General features: G+C 40.5%; 3 protein-coding genes across 3 annotated transcripts; all 3 read right to left on the bottom strand.

Moving 5' to 3' along the window:
- Positions 1 to 1,858: 1,858 nt before the first annotated feature.
- Positions 1,859 to 2,788, bottom strand: LOC117350492 (olfactory receptor 4Q3-like). Its single transcript, XM_033924787.1, has one exon. It carries the CDS (start codon positions 2,786 to 2,788, stop codon positions 1,859 to 1,861), a length of 930 nt encoding a protein of 309 aa, XP_033780678.1.
- A 6,646-nt stretch (positions 2,789 to 9,434) lies between these two features.
- LOC117350493 (olfactory receptor 4E2-like) lies at positions 9,435 to 10,382 on the bottom strand. The gene has a single exon (XM_033924788.1). The coding sequence runs from the start codon at positions 10,380 to 10,382 to the stop codon at positions 9,435 to 9,437; it is 948 nt and encodes a 315-aa protein (XP_033780679.1).
- An 8,907-nt stretch (positions 10,383 to 19,289) lies between these two features.
- Positions 19,290 to 20,231, bottom strand: LOC117350494 (olfactory receptor 1509-like). The gene has a single exon (XM_033924789.1). The coding sequence runs from the start codon at positions 20,229 to 20,231 to the stop codon at positions 19,290 to 19,292; it is 942 nt and encodes a 313-aa protein (XP_033780680.1).
- Positions 20,232 to 20,570: the final 339 nt, after the last annotated feature.

Raw genomic sequence — 20,570 nt, forward strand, 5'->3', positions numbered from 1 at the left:
GGCCGCCAGAACATCTAGGTTTATACTCCATTTTCGAGCAGAAAAACATCCAGGTTGAAAACATCCTAATCCTGACCATTTGGACATGGTCGGGGCCAGTTCAGTAATGGACTGGCCACATATACATCCCAACAGAGCAACGGGACACCTTAGAGGGCACTGCTGTGAACTTCTCATAAAGAGTGCCAGCTGTATATCTCAACATAACCCCCTTGGAATTTAGGGTGAGTCTCCCCAAACCCCTATAAAACCTCATTTACCCTCCTGTGTACCATCCCAATAGCACTTATGGCTATAGGTGGCACTTATATGGCAGTATGGTAGGTTTTGGGTGGGCTCACACATTCTACCATAAATGTAGTGGTTAGAGTGGCTTATAGGCCGTGGTCATCCTCTATGGTTCATTAGCCCACTCACCAGGCTACTTAAAACACCTTGTGCAGCTCTACTAGGTTTCTCCATATTAGATGCTTATGTTTTAGACAGCTATGTACCTTTTTGTTCTCATTTTTGTGTGGTGGAAGGGGGTCAGTGAGCACCGGGGGAGTGTGGTGGTGTTTTACCTTGATCTGGTCAGTTTGAGCACCTTTGTGGCACTTAGACCTTTCTAAAACAGGTCTAGTTCCAAACGTATAAGCTCCATCCAGGATGTCTTACAAAATGTTTGATCATCACTGCAAGGCGTCCATGTCTAACCCACCTTTGAGACCACCCAAAGTTTGCCCATCTCATGCTCTGAATACAGAGGATGGAACACCTCACTAGATGTACAGAAAGACAGCTTTGAACGTCCAATTGCCGATTTAAGATGCTTTTTTGATGTCTTTGTTTTTTGATTATGAGCTTTGATTATGAGCATTCTTGAAAATAAGATTTAATACATAGGCCCTCTTTCACTAAGGTGTGCTAACCAATTTAGCGCATGCTAAACGCTAATGCATGCATGTTAGTCTAGGGATGCGTTTGCAATTAGCATGCACTAATTCGATTAGTGCACTTATCGGTTAGCGCACCTTAGTAAAAGAGGGGGATAGTATTGAATTCTATATATTATGCAGTTTATAGAATAATGCTTATGCCCAGGAGCTGTGCCTACCTTTAGGTGCGACCATTTGCATCAAAGAAAATGTTGCACCAAAGAACATGGATGATCGGTATTCTATAATTATGTGTGTAACTTTGATGAACTCCCCTGAACCGTCCATGACCCTAATATTTCTGTACCCTTTATTGGTTCTATGCGTAAATTATAGGCACGGATTACGCACCTAAATTTACAAGCATTAATATAAATTAAAATCCATTAACAGTAATACTTGCTTGTTAATAAACCAAATATCAGTGCTAATTGAATTAAGTTACATGACCAAATTGAGTGACTGACCAAATTTGCACACGTAACTCAAAGTTTAATTTATAAAATTTGTGGAATAATGACTAAAGTGTAATCACATCTTAGAAAAACAACTGCTACTGAATCTCCAAAAATAAGTTTTATAAAATAAAATCAATACAAGTTTAGTCAGCAAATATTTACATAGCTCAGGGTTCTTGGATTTAACGAGATAAAACTCATACTTTTCATTAAGAACAGAATGATTCATTCAGCTCTGCTAAACCGTACAATGGACATTTTATTAAAAAAAATTTAATCAAAGGGCAAATAATCAAAATAATAAAGATTAAAGACCATACATCAATCAGTGACAGGAGATGTTTGCACTCTCGAGCAAGGACTGTTTTATTCTTTTCTGTGACTTTGTGAAGCGCTGAGTGCGTCTGGTAGGGCTGTAGAAATCATTAATAGTAGTAGTAGTTGACTTTCTTTAAATGGGAAGAGATCAGCTTATGTGTCTCCTCAACAAAGACATTTCCTACTTCCCAGCTTCTTCATGGCTTTCCTTGCCTTCTCATTTCTGAGAGTATAAATAACAGGATTTAACCAGGGAGTCACAATGCTGTAAAAAAGAGCGAGTGGTTTATCAATTGCATATGTGACCGGAGGTCTCATGTAGATGAAAACAATGGGGCCAAAGAACAAACTGACTACCATGAGGTGGGTGGCACAGGTGGAGAAAGCTTTCTGCCTTCCCTCAGATGAGTCAATTTTTAAGATGGTAGAAATAATGTATCCATAGGATATGACCAGCACTAAGAAACAACTAAGACCTAACGATCCACTGTTGACCATATCCAAAGTTTCGCTGATAAAAGTACTAGAGCAAGCCAACAAAGTTAAAGTAGGCCCATCGCAAAGGAAATGATCTATCTTATTAGGACCACAAAAGGGAAGCCCAATGATCGGAATTGACTGCGCAAAGGCATGAATGAAGCCGCCTGCCCACGTAGAAACCACCAGCAGGAGACAGACTTGTCTATTCATTATGGTGTTATAACGCAAAGGATTGCAGATGGCAACGTAGCGGTCATAAGCCATCAGGACCAGGTGAAAGCATTCCACCCCGCCAATAAAATGCAGAAAGAACAACTGAGACATGCAGTCGCTGAACGAGATGGGTTTGCTGGGCAGGAGAAAGAGAATTAGGGATCTAGGGACAATGACTGTGGAACAACACAAATCTATGAAAGACAGGTTACAAAGGAAGAAGTACATGGGCGTGTGCAGTTGAGAGTCAACGTATACAGTTATCATAATAAGAAGATTCCCAGTTATAGTGAGCAGATACATCACTAGAAAGAGCAGAAAGAAGGCTAGCTGTACATCTGGATTGCTAGAAAGTCCGAGGAGGATGAATTGCGTGACTCTCGTTTCATTGCTGACCGCCATTCCTTCCGCCTCGTCAACTGTAGGGAAACAAACACGAGAGAGGATTGAAAGAATGCATGCAATGAGAACATCCTACACTCTTTAGCAAAGTCTTCCTGAGCTGCTGTATCATGCGCTATCTTTAGCCCTTTCAAATCCTGTTTAAGAACTCAGGTTTTCAGGAAAACATTTTTTTATATATATTAACCACTTCTTTCTAATACATTCTCCAGGACTATCTGCTTGTTAGAAATCATTTTACATAAGAACATAAGAATTGCCGCTGCTGGGTCAGACCAGTGGTCCATCGTGCCCAGCAGTCCACTCACGTAGCGGCCCTCTGGTCCAAGACAAGCGCCCTAACTGAGTCTAGCCTTACCTGCGTATGTTCTGGTCTAGCAGGAACTTGTCTAACTTTGTCTTGAATCCCTGGAGGATGTTTTCCCCCACAACAGCCTCCGGAAGAGCGTCCCAGTTTTCCACCACTCTCTGGGTGAAAAAGAACTTCCTTACGTTTGTACGGAAACTTCACAGTAACCCCTATATTTGTATGTTCATAGCTGCATATATCTGGGAGTGTTTTAGAAATGACAAATAGCAGTAAGGACTTAAATTGTCATCTATTCTATTTTAGGCTTATATACAGATTTCTATACTCAGATCCCATTCAGTAGCCTCCCTCCACTAAAGTAAATTATGCCCCTCTTTTGCCCGTTTGCTCTTATTCTTATAGATATCACTTAATTATAACCCTTCAGAGAGCTCTATACAAGTGTCTATCTTAAGGTACTTAAGCCCCCCCCCCCTAAGCCTTACCTGGTGGTCTAGCAGGTTTTCAGGCAGGAGCGATCTTCCCACGCTCTTGCCCCGAGCAGATCGCTCACAGGAAATGGCTCGAGTGACTAGGGGAGCTCAAGGCAGCCATTTTCTGTGAGCGATCTGCATGGGGCAGGAGTGTGGGAAGATCGCTCTTGTCTGAAAACCCGCTAGACCACCAGGTAAGGCTTAAGGGGGGGCTTACAGGGCTAAAAATAGCCGGGGGAAGCGGAGGATAAGGGCAGAACCGGCCCAAATATTATTCACAATTTTTCCATATTCGCGGGCCGGCTGTGCCCCTACCCCCTGCGAATATGGAAGGGGAAGTGTATATTTAAGCTTAAATTTAATTACACTCCATTTTAAGAGTAGGCTTTCATGTGCAAAAAAAAGAATATAAAGAACCAGGAGCAGGTCAACTGAATGATTGGCTGGGTAATATTATCACGCACTCCTCATTCTACCTAAGTTTCAAAAAAATTAGTAAAACCAAACCTGTTTAACCGATTTGTAACCTAAGACCTCTTATGCCTTATCTCTTGTTTCCCAAGATCTCTTATGCCTTACCTCTGTATCCTGCTCACCTGTTTTTGTATGACTTTACATTGTACCTATATTCGCTGATTGTCCAGCTCTTCTTTGTTGTAAACCGCCTCGAACTACTACAGCTTTGACGGTATATAGGAATAAAATTATTATTATTTAGGATTGATCGGTATATGAGACTGACCCTTCTTTATTTATTTTCTTTGGGCTTTTTGATATTTATGGACTTCTAAAAAAATAAATGACAGCATTAATGATTTATGTGGAAAAAAAGTGAAGGGGATGGCGATAAAAATCCAATCTGACAATTGTTTACCAACCCTTCCTATTTTAAATTTGAGAGTTTTCCCAAGGATTTTTTGGGGAAATCATTGTACTCTTTTGTTATATTAAGGAAGCACTTGGAGAAAGAGATGAACAGATGCGTCAAATGAGACGAGATAAGGAGAAACAAGGTGAACAAGACAAGAAATGAGTGTACGCTGACAATACTATTAGTCAGGAATCATAACACAACAGAGAAACAGTACATGACGACAGATAAAGCCTTGCACTGCCCATCCAGTCTTCCCAACAAATTAAACTCATAAGGTTTGACGTGAAACTACATACTTGAATTGTCCTTGCTCTTATCAGGGCACAGACCGCAGAAGTCTGCCCAGAACTGACATTGCTTCTCAATTCCAGGGATTGGCATCTCATCACCGCTAAGTCTGTTTCCATGCTTTCCCAGCACATTTTTGAATGTCATTGCCATCTTCATCTCTACCTCCTCCCATTCCTATCCTTCACCTGAATTGATAGTCTTTTCATTTTATCTACCTTTATTCTGTAAGGGACATGCACTTACAAAATTGCATTTTAGCATATGTTAAGAGACCGACGACTACAGGTTTGGCAAGCATTAAGGATAAATGTAAAGCAAGATAGATACTTACACCATATATGAATTAAAGAGACCATCAGCTGAATGGAGGATTTTTGCTTTCCATAGTCCCAAGCACAAAAAAATTCCTGAAAATTACCACAAAGTTTAATTCGGAAATGCTGAAGAATAGGTTGCCTCTTGCCTTACTAGCTCTACCAACAATCAAGTGTTAAAGCATTTTTCCAGTAGGCAACAAAGTGATGAACTTAAATAGTATTTGAAGCTCTTATTATTATGATCTCTGGAGGATCCTAAAAGAAGAAGGTGCTTAAACAACTTTGCAACTTACACTAGTCACCAATATATCGGTGGAAAAAAAAAGAAGCCAATAAGAACCTCTGGAGTCCATGTGGATAAGTCTGGCATGAAAACTGAAAAGTATGAGGAGCTGCTGAAAAGATCTCAGCCCAACCAAGAAGTGAATGATGTGGAGCCTTAAAACTTACAAGATATTCCACACTCCTGCTGTTTGCACTGTAATTTAAAAGTATCAGAATCCTGTATTTCATTTGGAAGACCAAAAACACTGGAGCAGATGCACACTTTGGTTTCCCCTACTTGAGACTAGCAGCTCCCTGCACTCTCCATTTTCTTCAGCCTTTCCTGTATCCACAAGACATGAAGGGGCATTTAAAAATAAAAAAAAAAACCATCCATGTCAGAATTGAGATATCCTGATCATAATGTTCAAAAAAATAGTCAATTTCATAGCCATAATCAAAAAGAAAACATGTCCAGGTTTTCTGTTCAAAAATATGTTAGGACAAAATGAAATGTCATTTTCCAAAGAGAAATGTCTGAATTGTACATGACAAAAACAACAAGGACGATAGTGTTTGGCTGAAATCATTTCATAAAAATGGTCACACAGACATCCCTGAAGAGCACATGGACACAGTGGCATAACGAGGGTAGGAGGCACCTGGGGCGGTAGTGCCCCTGCATCCCCATGCCCTGTTCTCCACCACTCAGGCCACACTTATGTCTTCCCTTCCCCACCACCTCTTTAAATCTTAACCAGCGTGAGCAGCTTCTCCGGCCTGCTGCTCGTGCCAGCATTGGCTTCCCTTTGATGTCACTTCCTGGCCCCGTGAGCGAGCAAGGCATGGGAGGAGGGGCATGGAGAGATGCTGGCGCCCCCACCAAAATGGTGCCATAGGTGGTCTATACCTGCCCCCCTTACTATGCCACTGCATGGACAGCCTAGTGGTCAGTGCAGAAATCAAGAAAGACTGTCCAGTGACTGAGACATTTTAGCACTGATTCTGTAAAAGATGCTTAAAGTTAAGCACGTACATCGGCAAGCCTAGCTGATCTAGGCATCTAACTTAATTATTTAAAAGACTAAATCAATTAATATTAATTTGGTGGTAGATGCCAAACTCAGTAAGTACCTAGCAGAAGACGCCTACCAGAAAGCAGGCATGGTTAGGGGCAGGCTGTGAGCAGATTGTGGGCGTGATTTGTGTTTAGATCCCTGAAGTGGACCTAGGCGCTGGTAGGCGCCTAATTTAGGCACCAGTACTTACCCCTCCCCCCTTTTACAAAAGTATAGTGCAGTTTATAGCACTGGCCTTAGCGGTAACAGCTCCTATGCGCATAGGAATTATATGAATGTCAGAGCTGTTGCTACCACAGCCGGCACTAAAAATCCACACTATGCTTTTGTAAAAAGGGGGAGGGGGGGCTAGGCAAAGAAAACCCTGGCATAAATAGGGCACGCCTAAAGTTCAGATGTCAACTGGTGCCTGAATCCCATTTAGGCGCTGCTAGGCGTGATTCTCTAAATGACGCCTAACTTACGATTGACATGCGCTAGGCATCGCATTCCTAGTGGGGGCCTATGATTTAGGCATCATTTACAGAAACGGGCCCTTTTGTGCTGGACGTAAAGCCTTGTAGCAGTGTTGACATTCCAAGCTGTCTGTGAGCAGCCAAAGCTTTGAGAATATTTTGTGGCTACCAGACCTCTGTCAAGCAGACACAAATTAATATCTGAAGGAAAATTGCTAGGTCTCTGATGTAAATGACTCATTAAGAGACTAATATTCAATTAAGCCCTCCACTGTGGATTTGAAAGTGATTGTTTAAAGGAAGACTTCTAGAACTGGTGATTAAGCTGAGTATTAGTTTTTTTAAAAATTGTATGTGAGCAGCTCTTTAGAGATAAGGAAATTAGATGGAGGCAATTAAAAGAGCTCCATTTCATAAGTACGACTCCTATGGCAGCAGTAAGTAGGAAGAAGCAATTTAGTTGATGTCTTAGTTTACACAGGCCAGTAGGTATCATTGCTTCAAGGCTGAAGCCAGAAAGTAAAAATACCTTGGCATGACCAGAGATCACTGCCCCCCCCCCCCCTGAAAATGAAACTAGAAGGGGATACTAGGCTTCATGACAACATTAGGCATTATGGGCCGGAGTCTATAAATGATGCCATCATCATCGGCTGCCTGAAAAAATGGCCGCCGATTATACAACGGCATCAATTATAGAATTGTGACTTAGTGGCTTAGTGAAAGGGAGGCGCTGGAAATGTAAGCCAGGGTTTTCAAGGCCTACATTTCCACCGCCTACCTTTCATGTGAATCGTGTCTACAAAAGTACTTTGTGATATATACAGGTACTTCAAGCATTTTCCTTATCTGTCCTGGTGGGCTCACAATTTATCTAACATACCTGGAGGGCAGTGGAGGATTAAGGCCCAAATTCTGTAGCCGGCACCTATTTCGGAGGCGCCCATCTAGATAGGCACCTTTCTAAATCGAGTAACAAGCACAATTAAGCTTTTTAATCAACAATAATTGAAACTTAGGCGCCTATCAAGAAAGAGCGATTCTGCAACAAGGTGCCTCTAAAAATTTTATGGTTATGAAATGGACTTCTTTTTTTCTTTTCTTTTTTTAATGTTATGAGCAGGACATCTCAATTCTGCCATGGCTGGCTTTTTGAAAATGCATGGATGACCCTTACTCTATAATTATGTGTATAACTTAAGGAACGCCTCCAATCCGCCCATGACTCTCCTGTTTCCGCATCCCCTTTTAGGTGCCATACATAAATTTTAGGGACAGATCCCATGCCTTAATTTACTACTACTGCTACTATTAATTATTTCCATAGGGCTATCAGATATATGCAATGCTGTACGGAGTCACAAAGGAGATAGTCTCTGCTCGAAAGAGTTTATGATCTAAACAGACAAGACAGACAAACAGGATGCCAGGGTGGGGGGTATAGTCAAGTGTGATGGTTAATCTGCTGGCTAGGGTGGTGAGCGGGGAACGGGGTTATAGACTGAAGGCTCTGTCAAAAAGGTGGGTTTTCAGTCTGCTTTTAAACAAGGTAAAGGAAGATGGGCGGCGGACATACTCAGGTAGCTTATTCCAGGCATACAGGGCAGCTAAATTAAAGGAACAAAGTCTGGACTTGGCAGTGGAGGAGAAGGATACAACTAAAAGGATCTGATCTGAGGAGCAGGAAGGCGTATAAGGAGAGATAAGAGAGGAGAGATACTGAAGGGCTACGGCAAGAACACACTTGTAGGTTAGTAATAGGAGTTTGAACTGTATGTGAAGGCAGCTAGGGAACCAGTGAAGTGATTTAAGGAAATGAGTAACATGAGTGTAGTGAGGTTGGTAGAAGATGAGTCATGCACAGATTGTAGGGGGAGACCAGTTAGAAGTAGATGGCAGTAATCTAAGTGTGAGGTTACGAGATTGTGGACAAGGGTCTGAGTAGTGCGCTCAGAGAGGGAGGAGCAAATTTTGGTGATGTTGTAGAGATAGAAGCGACAGACCTTAGCAGTTTGTTGGATGTGTGTAGAAAGTGAAAGGTTGAATCGAAGACGACTCCAAGGTTGCGAGCAGAGGAGCCTGGAACAATGACAGTATTATTTACAGAGACGGAGAACGGCATAAATTTACAGACATACATGTAAATAAAAACCCATTGACACTAATACTTGAATGTTAAGAAATTAAATAAGTGCTAATTGGCTCATTATTCAATTAAGTTGCACGCACAAATTGGACATATGACCAAATTTGCATACACAACTCAAAGTACCATTTATAGAATTGGGGGATAGTGACTAAAGAGTAGTCACACATTAGAACAAAAACTGCTACTGAATCTCTTAAAACAAGCAACTATTTGCATAACTCAGGGTTCTTGGAAGTGACAAGAGATTTAACTTCGATTTTTCACAAAGAACAGTATAATCCATTCAGCTTTACTCACTTGTTACAATGGCCATTTTATTTTTATTAAAGTATAATCAAGAGACAAATAATCAGAATAATAAAGATTAAAGACGGTACATCAATCAGTGACAGCAGATGTTTACACAAAGGTATCTTTCTTTAAATGGTCATCGATCAGTTGATACGTTTCCTAAAATAAACCATTTTCCTACTTCCCAGCTTTTTCATGGCTTTTCTTGCCTTCTCGTTTCTGAAAGTATAAATAATGGGGTTTAACCAGGGGGTCACAATGCTGTAGAAAACAGCAAGGGGTTTGTCAACTGCAAATGTCACCGAAGGTCTCATGTAGACAAAAACAATGGGTCCAAAGAACAAACTGACCACCAGGAGGTGGGTGGCACAAGTAGAGAAAGCTTTATGCCTTCCCTCAGCTGATGGGATTTTTAAAACAGTGGAGATAATGTATCCATAGGATATGACCAACACTGAGAAACAACTAAGGGCTAATGATCCACTGTTGGCCATATCCAAGGCTTCACTGATGAAAGTAGTAGAGCAAGCCAGCAAAGATAAGGTATGGCCATCACAAAGGAAATGATCAATCTCATTTGGACCACAAAAGGGAAGCTCAATGATTGGAAGTGACTGTGCAAAGGCATGAATGAAGCCTCCTGCCCACGTAGAAACCACCAGCAGGAGGCAGACCTGTTTGTTCATTATTGTGGCGTACCGCAAAGGATTACAGATGGCAACATAGCGGTCATAAGCCATCAGGACCAGGTGAAAGCATTCTGCACCCCCAATGAAGTGCAAGAAAAACAATTGAGTCATGCATTCGCTGAAAGAGATGGCTTTGCTCGGCAGGAGAAAGAGAATAAGAGATCGGGGGACGGTGACGGTAGAAAAGCACAAATCTATGAAAGACAGGTTGCAAAGGAAGAAGTACATGGGCGTGTGCAGTTGAGAGTCCACAAATATAGTTATCATAATGAGAAGATTCCCAGCTATGGTGCCCAGGTACATCACTAGAAAGAATACAAAGAATACTGTCTGTAAGCCTGGATTGCTAGAAAGTCCGAGGAGGATGAATTGCGTGACTCTCGTTTCATTGCTGACCGCCATTCCTTCCACCTCATCAACTGTATGGAAACAAACACGAGAGATGATTGAAAGAATGCATACAATGAGACAAGCTCAGAGAACATCCATACTCTTTAGAAATGTCTTCCTGAGCTGCTGTATCATGCTCTATCTTTAGCCCTTTCAACTCAACTTTTCATGGATACTTTTTTATATTAACCATTTCGATATAATACATTCTCCAGGAATATCTTGCTTGTTAGAAATCTCATATATCTGTCTGTTCATGGCTACATATATCTGGTAGTGTTTTAGAAATGACAAATAGTAATAAGGACTTAAATTGTCAGACAACTTTAGTTTCTCAAGTTTCAAGTTCCTGTTTATTTAAAATTTATTATACCACCCACTCGAGCCTTCTAGGCGGTGCACAAATATGCCTAAACAATATACCAATTAAAATATAATTTAATCTAAAACAAACCAAGGGAAAAAAACAATTTAAGGACACAGACGAACGGGAACAGAAAAGAAAAAGGGATTGGAACTACAATTGATAGAAAGAAAAGAAAACACTTAAGGGGAAGAACAAAAGGTTGGGGAACTGAAAGTAGAAATATTTCTTAAAACTAAGTTGTCCTGAAAGGACAGTTTAGATTACAAAGGCATCGCGGAAAAGGAATGTCTTTAGCAACACCTTAAATTTGATAAGAGTTGTATTTTCCCGCAAGTAGTTGGGGATACTGTTCCAGAGAAGAGGAACATTAACAGAAAAAATTGTGGTCCTTATTGTACTGATATGTTTTTTAGGCTTATATTCAGTTTTCTATGCTCAGATCACATCCAGTAGTCCCCTTCCCCAAAGCAAATCACGCCCTTCTTCAATGAATTCTGTTGCCCTTATTTACATCCCACAGTTATATCTCATGTTGAATTATAGTCTTTCTTAAGGTATTTATTTATTTTAGGTATTTATATACTGCCTATCAAAGTTATCTATCATAGAAATCATAGAATCATAGAAAGATGACGGCAGAAAAGGGCTATAGCCCATCAAGTCTGCCCACTCTACTGACCCACCCCATTAAGTCTGAGTACTAATGACCTAGTTCCTTAACTCGACCCTCGTAAGGATCCTACTAGGGCATCCCATTTATTCTTAAAGTCAATAACGCTGGTGGCCTTGATCACCTGCTCTGGAAGCTTGTTCCAGTGATCTACAACCCTTTCTGTGAAGAAATACTTCCTTATGTCACTATCGAAGTGGTTTACGATCAGGTACTCAACCATTTCCCTCTCTCTCCTGGTGGGCTCACAATCTATCTAACGTACCTGGGGCAATGAAGGATAGAGTGACTTGCCCAGGGTCACAAGGAGCAGTGTGGGGATTCGAACACACAACCTCAGGGTGTTGAGGCTTTTGCTCGAACCATTATGACACTCCCTCCTACTTTCTGTGGTTTTAAATTAATCTTGAAAACAGTTTCCCAGCTTGATAAGAAAGATTTATTTAATCCATTATATAGCTCATTGCCTCAGTACAAGTTCTATATGATGATTCTGAAGATTATAAATGAAGCTTTGCTGATCTGCAGCAAAACAAAAAGCTTGTTTAGAAAAAAATCCATCTCAACCCTATGTATAGAGAAGAGCATAGTCCCTCAGATCAGCAATTTCCCCAAATTAAGTTTCCTCACTGTGTCATGTCCACTGACCTCCTTCCTCCAAGCTCATGTACAGTTTATCAGTTCTCTCAAGATGTTTTTTAATTACATGATGATAATAACATTTTAGAATCTCACAATACTTCCAATGAAGAATGACTTTCTTTTGAGGAGAATGAAATGTGCTCTATCTCAGTCCAGATCTACAAATAAACAACAGAATTAATGATTTACATAAACAAGAAGTGATGGGATTGTCAATAAAATTCAAATTTCACAATAAATGTGATGGCTTTCTCAAGGGTCATTTGGCAGCGATTGTTCTCTTTCGATATGTTAAAGAAACACTTGGAGAAAGTAATGAAAAGATACAGCAAATAAGGTGAACGAGACAAGAGATGAAGTGCTGGGAAGATCAATTTCAAGAAAATGTTAAAAACAAAGCTTTTTGTTAATGCTTTCCTGAGATAATACTTCCACAGCTGCTTCAGTTTTAAGATACAGTTTAACGAATATTTGGTCTTGAACTTAATATTCAATGTTTTTTCTGCAGTGTTATTTTTGAATTCCTGATTTGATAATGTCTGTATTGGTATTGCATTATCTATCTTGGGGTGATGGGAAATTTGCGTCTGCCTACTGTTTGTACCATATGTGTGCGACTAAAGGACGACCAGGATAATATGTACACTTCTCCCTCTGTATTCATGGTTTCAGTAATCGTGGTTCCGATTATTTATGGTTTTTAGCTTGTTGGCTCCTCCCCCTCAAATTACATCAGCTTGCATAGAGAACTCGCTGATTCCAAACATTTACAGAAAAAATTGCTGATTCCCGGCACTTTCTTCACCGTGTTTTGCCTCTCCTTCAGGAACAGGCTCGGTCTCCCACCATGTTATTCGCGGTTTCACCATATTCACAATAGTTTTTAATAGAAAACAGCGAATAACATATGAAAAAGTTATTCACGGTTTTTCTGTGTTTGCCGTTCTGTTAATCCCCTATCACAGCGAATACGGAGGGAGAAGTGTATGTAACCAATGTGTTAACCGCATAGTTTTATGCAGTATATAAATTGTTAAATAAATACTCTGATAATTTAACTCTGATAATGGTTTTAGTCCTCTATTTAGCACTGAAACAGTAATTGTGGCCATTCTGGACAATTTGCGCTACTAATCATGCAATTTGACATGAGTTCCGCCTTTGACTTGGTGGACCATGGAAAACTGTTACAATGCCTAGACGCAATCGGAATCAGAGGAAAAGTACTAAACTGGTTTCGAAGTTTCCTTATATCACGCACATACAAAGTCTGTTTTAATCACGATCTCTCAGATACATGGAGCAATCCATCTGGCGTGCCACAAGGATCACCGCTATCCCCTTTGCTCTTCAATGTTTACATGTCCTCATTGGGTGCACAACTGTCCCAGTTTTGTTTGCCAATGACTGCACTGTTTTGATATATTAAGAAAAGAGTAGAACACATATAATGAGACACAGCAAGTGAGGTGGGGCAAGGAGAAACAGTGACCAAGACAGGAGACGAAGATATACTCAGATTGGCAGAAAATTCTGCTGCTAGTGAGGGATCATAATGTATTCTTTATCCTGTGCCTGAATAGATTTTCTTTTGGTTGTTTCATATATTACTCTTTAACCCTCCCTTTTTCAAAATCGTTGCATGGTTTTTAGCGCCAGCTGCGGCAGTAACAGCTCTGATGAGCATCGGAGCTGTTACTCCCATAGCCGGTGCTAAGATCTTCACTACAGTTTTGTAAAAGAGGAATGAAATATATTTTCAAAATGACATTTTAATACTTATGTTTAAAGACAATTAACAAGGTAAGTAAGCAGTAAAGATACATGTAAATAGAGAAATTTACTTACAGCATATTATTAGGGAAGATCTTCACCACAAATTATAATTTTCTGTTTCCGTAAATTCAGAAATTCTGTAGGATAGGTCATCTCGGCCTCACTAGCTGTGTCAACAGCTACAGGCTGAAGGTTTTCTCCAGTAGGCAGCAAAGCGATGTACTTAAATTGTATTTGGGGCTCTTGGGATTATAAATCTTAGAAGGCTCTCAAAAGATGCAAAGAGTTGCACTATTCATCAGTACATCTGTTTAAATTCAAAATGGATACAATCATTTTCTTGATGATTTTTAAGGTCAAAATTCATAGCATTTTTGTCAAGAGCAAGAAATCATTTGTCGATAGATGTGCATTCTTTCATAGTCAATGTTCTCTCAAAGGCACAACAGAGTACCATAGTAGCATAAAACAGAGCAAATGACGGCAAGAGTATTCTGCTCCTTCTTCTACTGTTTGAACTGATGCCACAAAAAGCATGGCTTCCATCATGAGTTGCAGATAAAGCCTTGGAACTTGATTTCCTCTTGCAATTGAAACTGACATATTGGTGCATCTGACTCCATGATTGGAACAGTAGCTAAGGAATCCCACATACCTTGGAGGGATTCTTGATCATAATATATCAGCATTACGACCCAAAGTATATGGGTGTTTTTTTTCATAAAAATATAATAATAATTTGTTATAGAAACTGTGACTATTTGAATGGTCAACAGAAGGGTATTTGGGCATTCACCCATTCCTACTATTTTCTTCCTTTCTGTAGCCCAACTCTCAAATACTGGCATTACATCTGAGGCCTAGCAAACAATCCTTCTACAGTAAGATACAGAAGAGTCTGCTATCCACATCCCTCCCTTACAGGGTGGAACAGCAATGTTTCTATTTCAATCATGAGAGTGAAACAAGTTCTTTAAGTCTCCCAGAACTCCCTGCCCCTCAACATTGAAAGCACCTCTCCTAAAGTGTTCAAACTGCATAGAACGTTTTATCCAGAATTATTTCTTTTTTAACATTTCAAATTTTATGTGACTTGGGATGATGATGAAAACAAAATAGCAGACTTTCTATCTAACCATAATTTATCCAAATCATGAAAGCAGCAGCCGCAGCATTAGAGGTGGCACCGATAGCAAAAGACAGCACTGGGACCTGTGTGTCATGTCTAATTGCAGACAGTGTAGTTACTTACCTGTAACGTAGGTTCTCCGTGGACAGCAGGATAGTCAGCCACATGTGGGTGTTGTCCCAACACCTCCCAATTTGCGGATAAGCTCTCCAATAGCTCAGAGATATTTTTTTCTCTGAGCACGTGCAGTGCCCGGGCCCCACTGGGCATGCCCGAGCCCTACCCCTTTCCCCCTGCTTCCCCCTAATCCCCAGGATGTTCCTAGCTGTGGCCGGGTCGGCCGTATGGGAAGGCGGGTGGGTTGTGTGGCTGACTATCCTGCTGTCCATGGAGAACCTACGTTACAGGTAAGTAACTACACTTTCTCCTAGGACAAGCAGGATGAGTCAGCCACATGTGGGTGACTCCCTAGCCGAGGGATGTACCGACTGGACCTGCGCCTTAGCGCTTTATGCATCCCTCGCCTGGCTGTAGAGGCCGAGCCGGGCAGGGTAATCAGGCAAAGCAGGTGAAGTTGTGGAAGTAGGGACATTTGAACAAAAGAGGCAATGTTAGAAAAAAGGGGTGTGGCCATGGTAAGGCATGGGTGGGTAAGGAACATTCACTAAAAATATGTACTTTATTAAAGATTATTACAAAGCCACAGTAAATGTACCAAAGCCCACAGGAATTGAATGGGCGTTGGTGCATTTACTGGTAGCATCACTACCGCGGCTTTGTAAAAGGGGCCCTTAGTCAAATAAATTTATACCAGGGTCCAGTTGGTGTAAATCCTCACACCCGCAACTTGGCATAGCATTAGGAGTTATTCTGCAAATGGTGCCCAACTTGGAGCACTCTTTATACAGTAGAATAACCATCAGCACTTATTTTTGACACCCAAATTTGGATGTCATTTTCTGAATCTAGTCCATAGGAACAATGCTGGAAAACGGAGAAGATGGAGGCATAGAAAGGGCAAAGTCTGGAAAAGAAGTGAGGTGCAGCAATTGGGGTGGAAACGCTGAAAAAGGGAAAGATAGGGGCATAGGGATAATGCTGGAAATAGGGGCGATGAGGACGAAGAGAGGGCAAAGGCTGAAAAAGTAGGTAAATGCGGAAACTGAGGGCAGTGCTGAAAAAATGGGGAAATAGGGGTAATGTTGGAAAGGGAGGAGATGAGGATACAAGGAGATAGTCCTGGAAAGGTGGGAATTGGAGACTCGGGGAGGGCAGATCCTAGAAAATGGGAGCAGAGGTACAGGCACAGAGGGATAATGCTTGAAAATAGCAGAGATGTGGACACGGGGTAGTGTTGGAAAAGAAGGGGCAATGGGGAGATTGAGATGGCAGATGAAGGAACATGGAAGAAATGGGGACACAGAGGACGATAATGCTGGTGTAGGATAGTGAGATGATGGAAAGGAAAAATAGGGGTGGAGAGGGAAGAAAGATGGTGGACAAAGAGGAGAAATGTCAGATGGACAAGAGGCACTTTAAAGACAGAAGAAACAGCAAAAAACTGACGAGAGACATTAGGGTCAAAGCAAATGGGGAAAAAAATAATTTTTCAAGCAACAAAAATAATGTTTTATTTTAAATTTCATATAAAATGGAATGTGACAGTTTTTGGACATGGATATCTCTGATATCCTGCATTTCGGAACCTGGTGGTGATCAGCGTTTTGCAAACCACTGCCGGTATTATCCTTGGATATTCAATGGTGGCCCATGTCTGGGCATAGACACTGAATAGGTGTTGTCTCCTATATTTATCAGTTTTCTGTTCTGTTTTCATTTTCAAGGTTGGCACATATGAATAAAGTTGGAGGAAAGCGTTGCTTCATAGACTGCAAAAGGATATTTTCCTGATCATCTGATGATAACATACCATCTATCAGATAATCATTTGAATCCTTCCTTTAATATTAAAATATATATATATTATTATTATACACATATTTGATGAAGGGGCAGAAACAGGAAGGAAGGGCTCAGATCTGTAGAGAAAAAAAAAAAGAAATTGTATACTTGTGAATGTATAATCATTTATATATCACCCCTTTTACAAAAGTGTAGCACAGTTTTTAGAGCCGACCATGGCGGTATCAACTCCAACGCTCTTAGGAATTCTATGAGCGTTGGAGCTGTGCTGCGGCCAATGCAAAAAAAAAAAAAAAAAAAAGTGCTACACATTTGTAAAATGGGGAAGATCGAAGGAACCAGGCGTAGAGGGCAATTTGCAACCAGATGGTTGAACATGTTGAAAATAAACAAGGGGATGGCGCTGGAGGACCTTTCCGGACTAGCACAAAACCGATTTCTGTTTAGATCCGCAATTCACCAAGTCACTAGGACTCAAGCATGAGTCAATGGCACCTAATGACAACAACAATCATTTAACCCCCCCCCCCTTTCATAAAACCGCAAAAACGTTTTTGAGTACAGGCCGGTGCGCTGAATGATCTGTGCTGCTCCCAATACTCATTCCCCCTATGCTTTTTAGCGCTTAGTAAATATTAGTGCAAGCTAAATGCTAACGCGTGCATGTTATCCTATGGACGCATTTGTGGTTAGCTCATGCATTGTTTTAGCGCACCTTAGCAAAAGAGGGCCATAGAGTTTGAGAACAGCGCAGAGCATTCAGCGCACTGGCCTGCGCTGAAAACCACTTTTGCGGTTTTATAATAAAGGGGTTAATAAGGATATGATATTTTAAAATAATTTATGGGCTCCTTTTACAAAGGTACGCTAGTGTTGTTAGCGCACGCACAAGATTACAAGGAGGCGGTAGTGGCTAGCACGTGCTAAAACCGCTAGAGCACCTTTGTAAATATGTCCTTTATATCACCTTCTTTTACAAAGCCATGCGGCAAATGTCCCGAAGCCCTTTAACCCTATGGACTTTGGGGCAGTTACCGTAGCAACTGCTGCTAGCATGGCTTTATAAAAGGGGGGCATTTGATTTATATTTTGTGTGATTTTTATGACTGATATATGTTTTTCTTTAGTGGACAGTGTGGGATATAAGCTTGATAAATAAATAGTTTACTCAATTAATTGATTTCAAATAATAATCCAGTCGTTTAAGGATCGCCAAATAATGCATTAAACATGATTTCTACTTTGTTTTATTTTCTTAGAATACAGGTAGGACAAAGTCTACATGAAACTTAAATCTGCCTCTGATCTACTTTGGTGACAAGAAGCAAATTCTAAGTTTCCAGCAAGATAGAGAACAAAGCCAATTCAGAAGATGATATACAGTGCAAGAACGTAAGAACTAATATACTGGGACAGATCACAGGTAGAGAATGACACGGTGACAAAATTCATCACCGTTCCCGTCCCCGTGGATAACCGCGGGAAATAGTCCCATGTCATTTTCTAGTGTCTATTTCAACCTCGGTCTTTCTACACCAGCATTCTTCAACGCAAAGCTTGAGGGTCAGTTGTTGTGGCCATTCATACTCTGATTCTTCCCTTTCTCTTTAAAGAATGACATGAAGATGGTTTCCCACGGTTATCCGCGGGGACGGTGATAAATTTTGTCACCGTGTCATTCTCACAGGTCAATCAAGCACAGTATCCTGTTTCCAACAGTGGCCAACCCAGGTCAGAACTACCTGGCAAGATCCCAAACATATTTTGCATTAGTTATCCTAGGAAAAAGCACTGGATTTTGACAAGTCCATCTTAATGACTTAAGGACTTTTCTTTTAAGAAGTTATCCAAACCTTTAAAAAACCCTGTTCAGACATGGTGCGAAAGACAAAGGGAGTGAGAGGGATCCAGTAAGAACCTGGCAAAACATTAGATGGTTGAGTCAGAATGAACTTCAAATCTTTTCACACCCAGAAAGAAGATATTAGAGTCACATCTGGGTATTGCTTATAAAAATAGGATCACCGTACAATGTTTATGCTGTAAAGTATCAAAGAGAGAGAGCATTCTTGAAAACAAAGGTTAACATGTCATAACTAAACATTATATAATCATTAGATACAGTATATCAAGTGTCTTAGGACAAAACTGCTTCTGACTATCAAGAAATAATTTAGAAAACAAAATCAGTAAAAGTAAAATGAACAAATATTTGCATAATTCAAGGTTCTTTGATATGACAAAAGATAAAACTTCACAAAAATTTTCACAATCCATCTGGAAATTTTATATTACAAAAATGTAATCAAGATATAAATGATGAGAATATTAAAGATTTAAAAACCGTACATCTATTAGTGATAGCAGATGGTTTACACAAAGGTATCTTTCTTTAAATGGATAGAAACAAGTTTATATGTTTCTTAAAAAGGTCATTTTCCTTCCACCCAGCTTCTTCATGGCTTTTCTTGCCTTTTCATTTCTGAGAGTATAAATAATGGGGTTTAACCAGGGGGTCACAGCGGTATAAAAAACAGCAAGTGGTTTATCAATTACAAATGTCACCGAAGGTCTCATGTAGACGAAAACAATGGGTCCAAAGAACAAAGTGACCACCAGGAGGTGGGTGGCACAGGTAGAGAAAGCTTTCCACCTTCCCGCAGCTGAGTCAATTTTTAAGATAGTAGAAATTATATACCCATAAGATATGACCAAGACTAAGAAACAACTGAGCGCCAAGGATCCGCTGTTGGCCATATCCACAATTTCACTGATAAAGGTACCAGTGCACGCCAACAAATATAAGTTAAGGCCTTCACAAAAGAAATGGTTTATCTCATTCGGACCACAAAAGGGAAGCTGAATGATGGGAAGTGACTGTGAAAAGGCATGAATGACACCTCCTGCCCATGTAGAAACTGCCAGCAGGAGACAGACGCGTCTGTTCATTATTTTGGTATAATGCAAAGGATGGCAGATGGCAACATAGCGGTCATAAGCCATCAGGACCAGGTGAAAGCATTCTGTACCCGCTATCAAATGTAAGAAAAACAACTGAGTCATGCAGTCTCTGAAAGAGATTGTGTTTTTCAGCAGGAGAAAGAGAACCAGGGCCCTGGGGACAGTGACTGTGGAAAAGCTCAAATCTATGAAAGACAAGTTGCAGAGGAAGAAGTACATGGGAGAGTGCAGTTGAGAGTCCATATATATGGTCATTATAATGAGAAGATTTCCAGTTATGGTTCCCAAGTACATCACTAGAAAGAGTACAAAGAATATTATCTGTAGGTCTGGATTGCTCGAAAGTCCTAGGAGGATGAATTCTGTGACTCTGGTTTCATTGGCGACTGCCATCCCTTTGGCTTCATCAACTGTAGGGAAGAGAAACACAACAGAAAAAAAATCTTTCAAATGAAAGAGATGCTCAGAGAACATTAATATTCATTATAAGGACTTCTTAAGCTGCTTTGTCATGCTCTATTTCTAGTTCTTTGAAATCCCACTAGGAACTCAACTTTGCTATTTATGTTTCTCTTGACAGAGTGTAAGTTCTGCGTAGCAGGTGCTGTCTCTCTTATATGTATCTGTACAGTGTTGAATTCTCCTGGTAGTGTTTTAGAAATATTATAAAGGGCTGCTGAAAAGTTCACAGCCCAACCAAGAAGAAAATGGTGTTGAGCCATGAAACGTACA

Source organism: Geotrypetes seraphini, chromosome 16, assembly GCF_902459505.1.
Source record: "Geotrypetes seraphini chromosome 16, aGeoSer1.1, whole genome shotgun sequence".
Classification (NCBI taxonomy): domain Eukaryota; kingdom Metazoa; phylum Chordata; class Amphibia; order Gymnophiona; family Dermophiidae; genus Geotrypetes; species Geotrypetes seraphini.